General features: G+C 41.7%; 1 protein-coding gene across 6 annotated transcripts in view; it reads left to right on the top strand.

Annotated features, from left to right (window-relative positions):
* Positions 1–16,179, top strand: part of LOC116942379 (voltage-dependent calcium channel subunit alpha-2/delta-2-like) — a 155,735-nt gene extending 139,556 nt beyond the window's left edge. For 3 of the 6 annotated variants that reach the window (XM_032954204.2, XM_032954203.2, XM_032954205.2), the window contains 8 exons: positions 2,436–2,588; positions 4,325–4,377; positions 6,421–6,476; positions 7,166–7,292; positions 7,821–7,936; positions 8,829–8,911; positions 9,822–9,921; positions 14,061–16,179. In XM_032954204.2, coding sequence (XP_032810095.2) covers positions 2,436–2,588; positions 4,325–4,377; positions 6,421–6,476; positions 7,166–7,292; positions 7,821–7,936; positions 8,829–8,911; positions 9,822–9,921; positions 14,061–14,152 — 780 coding nt within the window. In that variant the 3' untranslated portion in view covers positions 14,153–16,179. Of the gene's footprint in view, positions 1–2,435; positions 2,589–4,324; positions 4,378–6,420; positions 6,477–7,165; positions 7,293–7,820; positions 7,937–8,828; positions 8,912–9,821; positions 9,922–13,991 lie in introns of all 6 variants that reach the window. The other 3 variants (XM_032954208.2, XM_032954209.2, XM_032954207.2) reach the window with 3 other exon arrangements.

Genomic DNA, 16,179 nt, shown 5'->3' with positions numbered 1-16,179 from the left:
TTCAGATCACGTAGAGAAACTGTGTAATCAAATAATTGTCGTAAAACACACACAGCTCAGGCATAAATAAAAAGTTCATAAATCAATTTAAAAGTATACAATTTACAACAAAAGTCCCAATATGGATTAGTTTTATAGATTGCATCACTTTCCAATGGGAGGTCTGAATGGAAGATAGTAAGAAAAAATAAGTGAGTCTCTCTGTTGACGGTGGTGCACGTATGTATGTTGAACTTCTTTTGTGCCGTACGTAGCCAACCGTGCTAATCGTAGGTGCGGGGGATGAACAATAAACTAAACACAAAAAGCAATTCGAAAGAGATGAGTTTTCAATCGCGAGCACAAATGAACACAGAGGAGAAAGATCATGTGTACATATACAGGAATTCTGTACCAGCGCTTGCATTAGTCCTTCGGAAGTATTTCATTAGCGATGTATAACGTCGCCTGCTGAGCCACAGAACAAGACGACATAGCACGTGATGATGCAAATGCCTTTGTCACAAACATTTTTTCTTTAAGCGATGGTTAAAATCGCCCAAGTTTTGGACAACCCTTTCATACATTTCACCAGATTTCTACAGGGTATGTTGGATCATCTTTGTGAAAGTTATCGTGACCCCCCCAGCTCTACAGACAAGACAGATGGGCAGACAGCTCATAAGTACTCATCGTTAGCACTGGCTTACAGCAGATAAGTGTGTAACATGCTGATGTGTATGGTATCGGCCATTCTTCAGAGCAGAGATAGACGGGGTCAGAGGGATTGTGCTTAACGCTCTGGTGGATTGTGACAGTTGAGACATTTTAACAAGGTTGTCAAATAATTATTTTATTGACTTATAATGAGTTTGTCATTGGTTGGCATTTACGTATCAAACTTTTTTTAAGTTTGAAAACATTTAACTGGTTTATCTAAAAAATGTCAATTTAACTTTTAATTTTCACAGTACACCATAGTGCAAAGTGCAGCCTCTGGCTTTCAGTCAGCTAAACTTCTCCACCCTCTCTCTGTACCACAGCAAGGGCCGTTGCCCAAAATGTCAGCCTACCATATATACGTAACTCTGTTATATACGGCTCTTTTGTCCATCCATTGCTGGGTGAGTGTTGGGGAAGGTCATGTGGGTTATTTCGTGAAACGTCATCACGCTGTTTCTGAGTGCCGGCTGGTGAAGGCACAGAGCAAATACGCGAGAGCAGCAAAGGATCTTGCTGCACTGCCCTCTGCTGCCCACTACGAATGCCCGCAGCTCTGTGACAATCCTGGAACCTTATTGTTTGGCAGTATCAAAGTATGAAAAATAAGAATAGTTTTACCCTCTCTGGCAATGAAACAGAAGGTGTTAAGATGTTCAAACACCACATAGATACATTTTGCAAGGAATCAAGTCTGTACTCTTTGTGTTTTTTTTTTTTTCCGGTAAAGTCACGTAGGTAAAATAAAATAAAAGAGGACAATTAAATCACGACGTTTCGGAGGCAACACAAGCTTCCGTCTTCAGGTGGAACAGTCACAGCAAAATAGCTGTATTAGGTGAAGAGCTCTGAGACACCCGAGATTATATACAGGTTAAGGGGGGGGGGGGCAGGAAGGGACGTGGGTGGGGAGGGGAGGGCTAAGTTAAGTCGCCTTTTGTTATGCTGCAGGGGGTTCGGGGGTAGCGATGGCGCACTGTGCGAAAGCGAGTACAACCACTGGCAGAAATGGCAATGGCCGTACACTTATAAGGCAGCTAAAGTTTGACTTGGTTGATGACATCTTTCCAATGGTTGCTCAATTTAAAACCATCCTCTCGGTTGAAGTTGTGTCTATGTTTGTATATCAAGTCTGCATTAACCACAGGCATTTGTGGTGAACATACATACATACAAACGACCGTGCTCTGATAATTATATATGCATTGTCTTTTAAACTGATTGGCCTACACCAGAGACAGCCTTCTTTATGGCCTAATCTTACCAGTGTCAGACCAGAGAACGCCAAAATACGAACAGTACAAAGACAATGCATAGGGTAAAACCTATTTTTATTTTTCATACTTGACAATCTGTGGATGGTGATTGCCCATCCAAGCACTACCCAGGGTCAACATTGCTTAGCCTCCGAGATCTGACAAGATCAGATGCATTCTGGGCAATTTGATCGTCGGTATATTTCTGTTATCGTAATCATCAGGCATGGTCAATATATTTCTGAATGAAGGCCTCAACAAGCCACCACCAAATCTCATGATCCTAATATGCAACGATTCACCTTAGCACCTCCTGCACACGAACTGATTTCATCGCTTCCCATCTCCTCGATGGGCCTACTCCCCTTGATTGCCACTCCAGAGTAAACGGTCGAGTGAAGGTGATTGTTGTTGTTGTTGTTCGTGCAAGACACCAAATCCGCACGTCTGTTCCCACGCCGAATGTCGTTCACCGCGCAGCTGGGCGAGTTCTTCGGGGAGGTGGACCCCCACCTGTTCCACGAGATGCACAGACTGGCGGTGTACTCACGCGTCGAGTCCTACGACTATCAGTCGGTGTGCGACCCTCCGCCTGAGTCGCACGCGGGCGCCGCGCACAGATCCATCCGCATCGTAAGTGGTCCCCGGCACCGCACACCCTCTTCGGGGGGAGGACGGCGGGGCTCTCTCGCTCGCTGCTCGGGGCATATACATATTGCTTGGAGTGCAATGTCGGTTCACAACGGTCTCTAGGTACAGCATCATGGCTAGTCGAGCGATATCGGATTTGCTGCTTGCCGCAGAGGTTTGTGGTTCCAGCTCTGTGATCGCCCTGGTTAATGCTGTGGATGTATTAACCAAATATACACGCTGTCTGCTTCACAGTGGCTATTTAAAGATCCCGTATACGTTATTTGAAAACGAGAAAAGCCGTGTGTGCTTGCGTCGCAGTCCAATGTTGCAATGATCGGAAATAACTTAATTGCGGAAAACTGCATGGCATATTGCCGCCCACTGCTGAACGCTACCCATCTCTGGAACATAGACAGAGCAACTTCATGATAACCTGTGCGCTCTAAGAAAGGGGCACATGCCAAATATACAAACAGATGAGCTGTATTCCATTTTGCAGCCATAGTTCATGATATAACAGCATCACATAGCTCTGCAAACTGTCTTAAGTTCAGCGCATAGCCATAGCTCACCATTGCGGCTCTGAGAGATGCCTTGTATCAGTTCAGAACAGGATGAGCATAGTCATGCTGGGAAAATCACGGGAGAATAGTCACTGAGTCGGGGAGCAATCCATTGAGGGCTCCAATAGCTCTCTGAAGTGTTTTCAGGCTCTACCACGTGATGTTCAGCATGACGAAGCTCCCGTGCACGTCAGACGTCACACCGAACAAAATGCGGTACAACCCGAAAACAAATGAAGAGCGCTATACAGCACAAGCGTAAAACTCACACACTGACATTCCACTCTGGGGAACACAAATGCATATATCTACACGACGAAAACATGTATAAAAGTCATTAAAACAATACTATTACTACTGAACGGAATTAATTTGCATCAGACGCACAGTTGTAATTGGGTAATAGTGTGTCATACGAATATGACAGTAAATATTCATCGCTCAGTTTGATATCATTGTTTTATGCTGAAATTGGATTATAATTATACTGCAATGCCCTTTATCCAGCATCGGTGGGAGAAAATGCAGAAACGCAACCAATACGGAGCGATGCTCTGCTCTCCCCTTTGGTCAAAGTTGAAAGGAGAGGCTGCACCGTGTTACGTAAAGGCCCGCGACCTGCTCATTTGCTGTGATAGTGGAAGAAGCAATGTCGGTTTTTTTTCTTCAAATTTTACTTTGCTGTGAAGGCGAGGGCTCTCGAGCAGTTGCAATTCTGTGCCGAGGATCAAGGCTGTGTGCAGTTGAGTCATCAAAGTAACGGACATAAATAACATACGTGTGTCTGTGTACTTGAGCTGAAATAATTTTTTGCTCAAATGTGTTGCTCTGTTTGCTTGATTATTTACGTCAAATAAATTTTGGGGTTTCATAATAAAGGTTTTTGGGTTAGATCGCGTCATTTATAAATGTGTCGTAACCCTCCACCACCTGACACGGCCAATCAGCAAAAAAGTGTCACGTTGACAAAAGACAATTCACTACTTTAGCCCACCGGTGTGTTGATTGTCTTTTATCAACGTGACACTTTTTTGCTGATTGGCCGTGTCGGGTGGTGGAGGGTTACGACACATTTATAAATAGCGCGATCTAACCCAAAAGCCTTTATTATGAATAATATTGGTCGCGAAAGCCTACGTGTTAAATTTTGGGGTTTGTTTGTTTTTTTTCCAGCCAAAAATATATGACATCCTAAACCTTGCCTGGTGGTTCTCTGCAGCGGCATGGTGAGTAAAAACCGGGACACAATCTTCATGCTGAATAAATTGCAAACCATGAGAGTTCACGCATCTTATTTCGTAATGCAAGGTTATTTTTCAACATTGAGAACTCATTTAATGGTTATGAAGAAATATTTATTTGTCGCACATTTCACACCAAACATAAACGCTCAACGCCTGGAAAATCTTTGCACGTACTCAAAGAATTGCATTTGCTTCTTTTTAATCGGAACATTTCTGCAATATGCTTTTTAATTACTCGACAAGTTTTTTAAAAGTCACGTAGAAGGGAAACAATAAAATAATAAAAATATATAACACTAAAATTCTCACGACGTTTCGACTGCAACACAAGCAATCATCATCAGGTGTGAAACCCACAGCAAGAAAAAAATCACAGCAAGAAAAAAAATGTTCTTGCTGTGGTTTTCATACCTGATGATGATTGCTTGTGTTGCAGTCAAAACGTCGTGATAATTTTATTGTTTTATATTTTTATTATTTTATTGTTTCCCTTCTACGTGACTTTACCGAAAGAACCAAGAATATGAATCACTGCAGTCACGAAAGCTTTACATCAAAAGTTTTTAAAAGTGAGGAAAATAATAACAGTTTATGTATGCTAGTAAATAAATAAAGATGCCTAGTATTGGACGTGATTTTTTTTTATTACTTTAGACGTTACCGTTGCATGACTCCAATAAGCCAGAAACGCATTTATCAGACTTTGGGTCATGACCCCCCCTAGGAAGGTTTCATTGTCATTAGAAGGGGCCTCGACTTGAGTCAGTCATAAAAAAAACTGATGGAGGGCATCTGTTTAATCACCAGAATAACATAACAATTAAGTAAATCGATTGACATAATCACTCATGCTCAGAGCTCTCAGGTCTAATATCCCTCCACTCCCCCCTCCATGACATTTCACATACATGAAATTGAGATTAAGGTTTACAACATATGGGACCCCATACGCTACAATTATTTGTTATTACTGTTACTGATACAGCACACATTTTGCAGATTGTGCTTTGAAGCGTGTATTTTTGTCACCATCGTTTCTAACATTCTAATTTTTTTTGTTGAGTATTAATGTGATGACGCTTTGAGTGGAAGATTTGTTCCAGAAAGGTGCCAATGTCAACAAAAATTAAATGTACGTGACTGTAAATGTTGTGAATTCAATCTTCAACACACCGGTGGGCTAAAGTAGTGAACTAATTGTCTTTTGTCAACGTGACACTTTTTTTGCTGATTGGCCGTGTCGGGTGGTGGAGGGTTACGATACATGTATAAATAACCCAAAAGCCTTTATGAATGACTTTATTATTACTTGCATTCTAAGCAAGTACCAGTGAAACCTATAGACGGGGTGATCCTTCTCTGTTCATTACAGTCCCAACTGAAACTACTTATTACGAATGACTAGAATCCTAATGTTAGTCACATGACAAACATTTTAATCATGAAGAGTTGTAATTTCACCAAATTTAATGCACAACCAATGTGTTATTTGATGTGTATTTGTGCAGTCATCGGTGAGTTGGCCTGAGACCATCACAGGCAGCTTACCTGGATCAAACCCAGGTTCTCAGCAGTACCAGCTCAGCGCTCTGACCTCCTAGCCACCCAGCCACCCTCAGGATAAAATGTTTTCTTTGGAAAATATTTTACTCCATCCACAGGATACGCTGATACTGAACCTCTGCCGCCCTCTAGTGGTTGGATTATCTTCTTGCGAATGGCCATATGTTTTGGGAAGCGAAATGCCAAAGTCGAGCGAGGTCTTCTCACCACGAGAGGGCTTCAGGAGAGAGTGGTGATATAATAAAATACTAGTATTTTGGTCACGATTTTTTTTCATCTCGGTTAAAGATAAATGGTCACACATAGGGTCATCATCATTACCGTATATCCTGGGTGCCTTCTCGTTCGAATGAACCTTCTTTGTTTGCTCCGTATGATAACTTTGCTCGACTGGTTGCAGACAGACCGACGCACACGGAGGAGAATTAAACATGAGGATGGTCTCTGTGTGTTCCCTGACAGGTCGCTGCTCCAGCAGCTGCTGTGTGGAATTACGGTACCAAACTTGTTCAGTCCGTGTAAGTGCCCCGATCACTCGGCAAAGCCTTTGTGCAGCCCTGCAATTGCAATTGCGTGCCTCACATACTCATGGTGTCGTGTTGTCGGTTCACATTCTGTTTGATTCGGACCAAAGCGCGAGGTTAATTTACAGAGTGGATCACAGCAAATTAATCAATTACATTACCGATGGGCGTACAAGGGGATGTTCGAGCCACTGCTTGCAGAAGGGGTCCCCACTAGAGGGCAACTCTAGAGGGTACCTCGCCTACTCTACCCGGCAGGTCTTGGATGGGGGTATGCGGTACCCACGCTTTACCCCACCACACGTGACCTTCCAGGATGGACTAACTGTGGTGTACGTATGCACGTACATTGAACATTTCTTCGCACCGTATATAGCCAACCGTGCAAACCAGAGGTGTGCCCATTCATACTGCTGGCTGGATAATCCGAACGTTGATTTGGCCCCAAATTTAATTTGCAAAAAAATATCATCGCGAAGGAGTATGTGGCAATGACATATCCTATGATGCGTGTACAGGAACATCCTCATAGAATGAATTCATGGCGGGGGCATACACCGAATTATATGTTTATATGTTCTACAGAATATGGATTTGTTATCATTCACGTTTTGTGGAGTGCACAAGCGATGGCCTTGTTTAATCGTGTGATCGATGCTTTCGCCGCCGCTTTGTATCCCCAGCCGTGGACGCGAGGGACCCCCTGGACCTGAAGGGCAAGGTCAGCTGCGTGATGCTGCAGACGCAGTACTACTTCCCAAACAACAACAAGTCCTTCCATAAACTCATCGACTGTGGCAATTGCACCAGGTGGGGTCGTTGCTCACGAATACAAACGGCACTCCTCCTTCGCACGACACAACACACACGCAGGCGCTCCGTAGCTTGTTGGCCGGGCAAGCCTCGTTCATTGGCCTCTTTAGCGTTGGGGGGCGGGGGGGCATTTGGGAGGGCACCGAGAAAGGACTGAAACTGACCTCCCCTGCTGAAGACTCAGCCACCCCCACCGCCTGCCCCTCCTCCCCCCCCCCCCCCACCCCATATAGTCTTATAATCAAATAAATGTTATTGCAAATATGTTTTACAATGAAGTTATGGGCATTGCAGCCTTTCTTCATACACACGGGGGGGGTGAAATCTAGAGCAGGATGCATGATGGACAAAAGCAGAGCATATCTTAATGCTTTCTGTTTATCGTTGAACATTTGTTTAGCTTAGCATTGACTGTGTCGTGCATTCTTCCCCTTCTCCGTTAATTATGGTCATGCTATAGGGTTGGGTGGCTACGTTGTCTTTGATTCGACGGTGAGCTCGTGTATTTGTGCAACATTGGAACAGGTACTTCCATGCGGAGAAGCTGGGCACCAGTAACCTGGTGCTGGTCGTGGCAGAGCTGTTCTCAAAAGAATGTACAGTGTGCGAAGTTCGGAAAATCAAGCAGGCCAAGCAAAAGTGTATCCTTTTGCATGACCATATCACTCTTGGTGAAGCCCAATATCTTGAGATCTCGAGAGAGGAACGGGGTTTGAACTCGGTTGTTTCCTGGAAGGTTGACCTCCGAGCATTGGTAGAGGGAATTTAATTATATACTCATGATATGCTGTACAAACAGGTTTGAAATTAAGAATCGATTCTTTGATAAAACAAATCTAATGTAACCACACAAGACGTACAATAATGAATTTGTATGGTCGCCAGTTTGCATATCTATTCAATAATATGCTCATGTTACACGCAGGCTAATCGAGTGAACAAATCCATACAAATGAGATATAATTAAGAGAAGCAATACAAATTAGATTGTGAAAACAATGCAAAGAATCAATTCTTGAATCTATTCCCGCATTGTGACAATTCATTGAAGCACTGCAAGGAATGAATCGCTGGGATGACCGCTTGCAAGCATGCACTGTCTATATATGAATCCTTGTCAACAGGGTGTGAACGTGGGGAGAATGGACAGTGGAGCATAGAAAGTAAGTACAGTACAACGGTGGATATTGCTGCAGCCCTCACTGATGATCATGGCAAAATAACGGTCACATGTCCCCTGCGGTAACCACAGCGTGGGGAAGCCCTCATCCAGCAGCGGATCGACAACTGGGCTTGCACAACTGCAGCAGAACCTGCAATGTGATGTCTGCTCCGTGCACCTTGTTACGGACTGTAATGTGCGAATGTGCAGAGCGCTTGAGCGAGTGTCAGAGGGCACGCTGGGTTTGCGTGTGGTAAGGCGCTGCGATCGTGAACGACGACAACAACGAGAACTGCAAAGCGCAATTCCGCCGGTGTTGGCGAGCGCGGCTCCCTGTGTTGACGTCGTCCTTGACTTTGCTATCCGCTCAGCGCAAGGACCCGACCCCTGTCTGCTGGCAGAAACGCCACGGTATAGGAAAGGACCCGATGCCTGCTTTGATTACAATGTCGATGTGAGTTAGAACCCTGCTCTGTGTGTGTTTCTTCGTCATGTGTGTACTAATTTTGATTTTGAAACTTTCGTGACTGCAGGAATTCACATTCTTTGGTTCTTTCGGTAAAGTCACGTAGCTTGAAAAAGAATAAATAATTATTTTTATGCACTTAATTTTTTATTCTCATTTTTTCTATCTACGTCACTTTACCGAAAGAACCAAAGAATAAATAATAATAATAATATTACAAAGTTAATTTTGTTACGCTTGCTTGCAGAGCCATTGCATTGCATAAACATGATCTAGAGGGAGGTTATGTTTGCATTTTATGTAATAAAAATGAAGATAATATGGTGTGCAATTAATAATGGATTAATGTCGCTAAAGTAGTTTGTCTTGTTATGCTAATGTGCTGACAAAATAACATGCAGATGTTAGCATAATTTCTGCTTTCTGTCTCCGTGTTTTGCAATTATGGCAATTACTTACGAGCCCCTTGCACTGTCATGAAAGTTGTCAACACGTATCACAGTAGCTCTACACGAGCATATACTGAAATGTTTTATGGCTTACATTAGCAGGTGAATTGAACCCACTTAAGGACGTCCAATATCACTACGCTCTTTTCCAAACTTCATTGACCGATTCGTGAAGAATAACTTATGGACGTTCTCTCCTACTGTTGCGTCTTCTATTGTTCCTTTGCTACCAGAGGATAAACTTCATTTACAAATTAACATTTTTTCCCCCCCATTTCAATGTTCTTGATACAAGGCATCAGCAAAAAAGAAATGTGTTTATGCTTTCTACAATGTGACATTTTTTACCTTTCTTTAAGCTTTGTCGTCACGTTTGCATCTCTTTCTTTTCCATTGTTTTTTCCTTTTAAATCCTTTTTGAATTTTACTCATGAATCTTTATCTTGCAGGATGAGCCCATGTGCTCCGTGTCGAACCAAGCCTCCAATGTGATCCCTTCTACTCTTGCTCTATTTTTCATTCCAGCATTAGTTCAAATCCTTGTCCAGGGTCAGTCATGCTTCCGTTAATCTCACCCATTTTGTGCTCTCCCTTTTTCGAAAGGAAACGGGAAAGTTTCATTTTTGCCTTGGGGGCACAACACGGACAAACGTTGGCAAAAAAACAAGATAAATGTGATATTTTGTAAGCTCCATCTTGACTACATGTTTGGATGGCAGGCTGACCCAGTTGAAACCTGAATAATGCATCGAGAAAGCTTGCCGATCTTTTACCACGGTGCTTATAAATAACCCCCACGGGAATGCAAATAAAGTCCTTTTACAATTTGGGGGGAGGTCTGTATGGCAGTCTACATTAAAGTAAATGAATGGTGACATCAAATACGAATTGTTTCAAAGCACATTCGCAAAAATGCAAGTGTGTATTAAGGACTGTCTTATGATACTAGGTCGTACAGCAGCTATATGGCTGCAAAAATGCTCACGTGAAACTGATTGGCTGCATGCCTTGGTGAGCCCATCACAGCCAAGATTCAGAAAATGAAATAAACTACACCTCATCATGGTTTCTTATTATATTAAACCACAAACGTAGGATTTGTGATGCCCCAAAAGTAATGCCTCCAATTTTCTATTATAAAATTCTTGGAAATGTTATCATCAGCAGCATTTGGCTGTTTTTCAAGCATAGCTACCATCCTCGTATATGTAATTGCATAAATACGGAATCAGAGACAGCATTCCATTAGGACAAATATTTATAAACATCACATACACATTATAAATAAGAAAAACACATTGTACAGAAAACCATACTGTATGGCCAGTGGTGGCTCTGCACGCCTGTAATCCAGCACTTTCGAGGCATTGGTTGATTGATTGTTTCAAATATTGCGAATCTCCCTGTGGGCATTTGGGTTGCTCTACCCTGGCTTACCAGAATAAGGTGGTACAGAAAATATTAACTTCACCTGTTCCATCTGCATGGGATAAATCGTAGAGTGTTGCCCCCTAAAAACGGGTGATAACATCTTTATATATAGAGGATCACAGAGCCTGGTGGGGAATTTGGAGGCAGCTCACCCCCCACGTGTCTATGAATCCTCGTGCCTCTGAGTCGTTCCCTCTTTCACTTCAAGAGTGAGCAACGACTGTGTGACGTATGACGAGGTTGAAATTTTAATTAACAAAAAATAAAATCATCCTGACAAAATTGCACACGCATAGGCCAACCTCAAACGGCTGAACGAGATTGTTAATCGGAGGGTGCCTAGATCTGGGCTCTGCAGTCCACCCAAACTCTGCAGTGACCTGTGTGATATACTCAGGCTCATATCTGTGCCGGAGGAGGTCTTCCACCATTTAAAATACAATGTTCATGGCTTTCTCATGAATGAATTTGTAAATTGTTGCATCTCTTCAATACAATGTATTGGCAGAAAATAAATAAGAGGCATTACTTTTGGAGTAACGCTCATGTTGAAACCAAGTTATCCAATTGTATTAACATGTTTTATTATGTTTCCAATAATATACAGTAGAAAATAAACTCAACACATTCGTCAGCAGCACTGCCTTAAAAGAGTAAAGTATAAAATAGGTGGCGATTGGCCCTTCTGCATAGCATGGTTCATAGAATAGCATGCTATGAAGGAGAGCCCAAAACGTCGTTAATCACGTACTTTTCTTTCAAGGCAATGTTATTGATGAATGTGGTCAGTATTTGTTGTTTAAGCTTGTACATTACTCCTAACGCGCTATCACCAATTAATTTGTTCTCAAGTTTATAGGCTATGTTGTTGGTTGCTTGTTCCTATTTTAAGGCACACCACTTGACGACGTGGTGGCCTTAGTTAAAAGTGATATGCACTTTTAATTGGGCTTGGTGCTCCAGTTCACAGCATATGAGAGCAGTCCAACGTGTGCATGACTTGAAGCTGTACGCAACCCGTGGGCGGCTCGTGTGGGGCGGAGTGTGCGGCTGGCAATGTTTCGGCTCTTTGTGACACGAAGCCTGTCACATCGCTGCTGTGCAGCCTGCTGTAAAATAAGGCCCTATTATAAGGATGCATTATTCACCTGTAGCTGATTTGGGATGATTCATCAACTGGGTTATTTTGTCTGCCTAGCATGAAGTCAAGTATGGCAATTGTGTAGTTGCAGCAGAAATCTATTATGAAAACGAAGTTGTACATAATTTCGAGTTACACAAAAACTGATAGTCGTGTGCATACCAAAAAAAAAACACTTGTGTTCAATTGTGAGAAGTGACAGAGCAGTCGTACACAGTGTATTGAGTTATCTTACTAAGTTCATGATTTCACTTTCCCAGCAACTGTGCACAAAATCTCAAGTGTGTGTTTCAGGTAACATGTAAAGAAAGTTAAAGCTCCACTCTCTTTTCCTTACCCGTCTAAGAGACTTCGAGGCGTCAAATCCACTCTTTCATACTTTCATAAGCTCGAGCAAAACATCATGGGGTTTTTTGGCGAAATGGATCAGGCTCCCATTGCTAACAATGTAGAAAGTAGCTCAGTACATGAAATGTAGGGCACAGCTGTCTTCTCTTCCTTTACACGGCTCGCAAGCCTTTCGCCGTTAATTTGGTGCTTTTAGCTGTAACAACGCAGAGCCAGGTTTTGCTTCTATTGTGGGAAAACTGCTGATGGAAGATTTCGTGCAAGAAATGCCTGTGTCGGTAATGATAACGGGAAGAAAATCCATTTTGAGCATCGCAGTGATTTTTTTCACAATATAGAAATGTAAGAGCGTTTTGGGTTACTTTGAATTGTTACCATCAAGTGTAATTTGGAGTAAGTAATCAAACTGCAAGGTTTGTGTTTTAGAGTGTTGCATAGTCTTCTTATCTGACCGCAGACTTGTGAAGTGTTTCTGGAATACAATAAACGTGGAGACACCACTTTTAATCACGTTAGTTGCATTTCCACTTTAGATTTCTGCTGCGATGTCACATCTATCACCATTTACCAAGTTTGTCTGCATCATGTGTGGAACGTTGTGAAGCTGTATGAGAGGGGTTGGCATGATCCCACTGCATGCATCGATTCTGAATGCCATGCTTGATGAAAGAGCCTTGCTACTCAAATAAATCTGAGGGTGCTGGTTTCCAGCCTTTTGCTAGCTCCATCAGCGGTCATGCCAATGCATACAGCTTCTTGCATGTTACTTTTTGTTTGTGCACACCACGTTTATTTATTAACACACAGCTCAAATGGACGGTGGCGGTAATGCTTTACTAAGTGCACAATGAGCAAGATATTAACTCTTGTTGATGCCAAAGGGGGTAGAACCAGCAATGATGGAGAGCTGTAGCTTTTGTCCACGGATGGATATGGAACATTCCAGGCTACATTGTACCAGACGATAATTCTGCCTCTGAGAAATAAAAATAAACCACTTAGTTGCTCCCAAATAATGTCCACTTGTGTTAACTTACAAAGGCATAACGTGTAGTGAGAGATGGATTTATACAAATAACTCACCATGCACATGACATGTGCCATGCCTTCAGCTTCCAATCAAGGTCTGGTTCCGCTACCTATGGTTGGCAGTACTTGCTGTGACTTGCATTGTCTTGATTAACTTGCCTTGCTACCCCATTGCTACTTGTCATTTAATTACAAGATGAGTTTTGCAAAAGTCCATGGAATCATGGTCTAAAAAAATGGATTTTCCACAATGAAAAATACGCAAAACTGAAATAGCATAATGGTACCTCGTATCTCAGTAACATTTAAATCCGCAAATGTATATTCTGTAGAAAGCATTTCATTTATATACACTGCCTTTGATGTTTATGGATCTTATATATTTGGCGGTGAGACTTAACTTTGCATATCGCAGCAAAGAACAACAGAAATAATTACTTTAATGCATGGTGACAAACGGAACGCTGTGCTACGAGTTAAAATACATTCTTAAAATGCACCTTTGAGTACCCTCTCAGATGGATTTAGTCCATATAGTGGCGCTCTGAATGGGCAAGTTGTAAACAAAGTGTGCCTCTACGTTGATCTGTCATCACAGTAACGAGTGCACGTTGGTGTGCGTGTGTGCGTGTGTGCGCCTTCTGCTGGCTGTTCCTGTTCTCTGGCACAGGAGGATGTCTCTGAGTGTGGTCATGGCACCATGCTGAGGCCACACGTGCTGGCTCTGCTTACCTTTCAGGTCTGCCTGCTATGGCTCCTCATTCCCACAGACAGCTGCTTCTCGTGACCGTCACCCACCCATCCGTCCAAACTGCCCCCTTAAAACAATGACCTTGGTGGGACCTCATGCTGTGACACTTCAATGTCCTCTTGCCACACCTCTCTCGGTTACCACAGGCTCGCTCATGCGCTTATATAAGTAATCAGTGGGGAAATAATGCTACTTTGGTCCCTCTCTGTTGCAGTGAAAGTGCTGCGAAACGACAGGTTTTATCTATTTTTTTAAAATATTATTTTCGTGTTAAAATATGTACCCAGGCGTCAGTGTGAACATGACGCCTTGTGTGAGACACAGGAGTGACAGAGACTGTTGTATGAAATATGGGAATAGAGGAAAGAAATATCGCAGTCTTGCATCCTTGTGCTCCATTCTATATTGGGTATGCCAATATGTTGTCAATGTATAATTTTCTCCTTCATTGCCCAGTTGCGCTGATAGGTAACCATTTCAGCTTACGTCCGTGCAAATTTCAATAAGAGAAGTCCTTTGCAAAAGTATTTGACAAACTATATAACGGTGTCTTTTAAAAAACGTATCAATACTAAACTACCTGGTTTTGTCTCTTTGTGTTGAAATAAGAAAGATCGATGTTTAACCAATGTTAAAATACCTCCTTTTTGTTTTTATTATTTTAAATATGGAATAAAAAAAAACAAGCAGTGTTTATATGATAGTTGCAGCACAAGTACACAATTGGTGTATATAACTTAAATATGACATTCTTTTAATAAAAAAAAATTACCAATAACACTTGTATATACCTACTCGTTCGAGGATGTGTCAAATCAAATATAATAAGAACTGCAATGAAGCACATATCAACTCTCATCTCCAACTTGCAGTTTTGTTCCTACGTTTAACAACAGAAGGCGCGTTTGTCGAAGTTCATTTTTTGTTGGAAACATTTCAGATTTTTATTGTAGTTTCCCTTTTTTTGGTTAGGGATGGGCTAGGGAGCTACCGCATGGTGGTATCTAAGCGATTGATTTCAGGATATAATTTGCCACATTTTCATTGTAATCTTACTTTATTGCCGTTTGATTCATAAATAATGTGGGGGGAGGGTTTTTTTTGGTCAGTGCCTATGTTTAAATTGGCTTCAATGTTTTGTTCTGTAAACACATTTGAAAGAACACGAAGGTATATATATGGAAAGAGATCATGCTTTATTGATCCCCTATTGTATTGAGACCAGCCTATCCCTTAAAACATTCCAGCGTGCATGAAGAAACAAAAAACCCATATATCCTAGCATTTGCTAGACATTGATCCTTGAAAGCCATTTGTTGCATAGCTCAGAGCCATTATTCAGCCACATACACCTTTCTGCATTCATGAATGGAATGATCTGCAATTACTGTAGTGAGTCCGTGCCTGTTTGAAGATTGAATGCTAAGGCAAAATAATAAAATAACTATTAAAAAAATATTTATATATACAGTACTTGGTGCGTATGTGGAAGATGTTATTTTAGAATGTTGAGCATTTTTTCATGCACTAAATGATCACATTATTTCTACTTCAGTACGCTGTCACTAAATAGATTGAATGTTGGTAACGTCCACATGTTATTTAAGAGTGCTTGGCAGCTTTTGCATTGTGAAACCCACACCACGCCACCCCACACCACCACCCCACACCACAAATGTTCTCTCAAAAAAATGTTAAATTTTTGTAAATTCGGAGCATTTTTGTAATTTCTGATTGTGAATAAGAATATAAGATGGACGTCTGCTTCAAAGTTGTTAACATGCGATTGCAGTCCGTTTACTCTGAATTGATCACAGATGATAATGCCAACTTATTGCAACTTGAAATACTTGTGTTTTAATATATGGAGGTAAAGAAACCGATATGTGGAGTAATCATTTTCATAGCTGTACTTTAGAAAAAAGTCTGCAATAAAAAATGTTAATAACGTATGCTACTCATGTGCTAACTACAGTATTCAAATCCCATGGCTATTCTGTTAATTTCAGATTTACTTTGTAACATTACTTAAAGCACTATTATGTACATTGTGTTATTTATAACTGTAATCTGATTTAAAATTAAAGTACAGTATCTATTAAAGAAA

This window comes from Petromyzon marinus, chromosome 14 (genome assembly GCF_048934315.1).
Source record: "Petromyzon marinus isolate PM22_M1 ecotype Great Lakes invasive population chromosome 14, UKy_Petmar_22M1.pri1.0, whole genome shotgun sequence".
NCBI lineage: Eukaryota > Metazoa > Chordata > Hyperoartia > Petromyzontiformes > Petromyzontidae > Petromyzon > Petromyzon marinus.
Note: the sequence above shows the minus strand (reverse complement) of the source record. Positions and strands in the feature narration are given on the sequence as shown.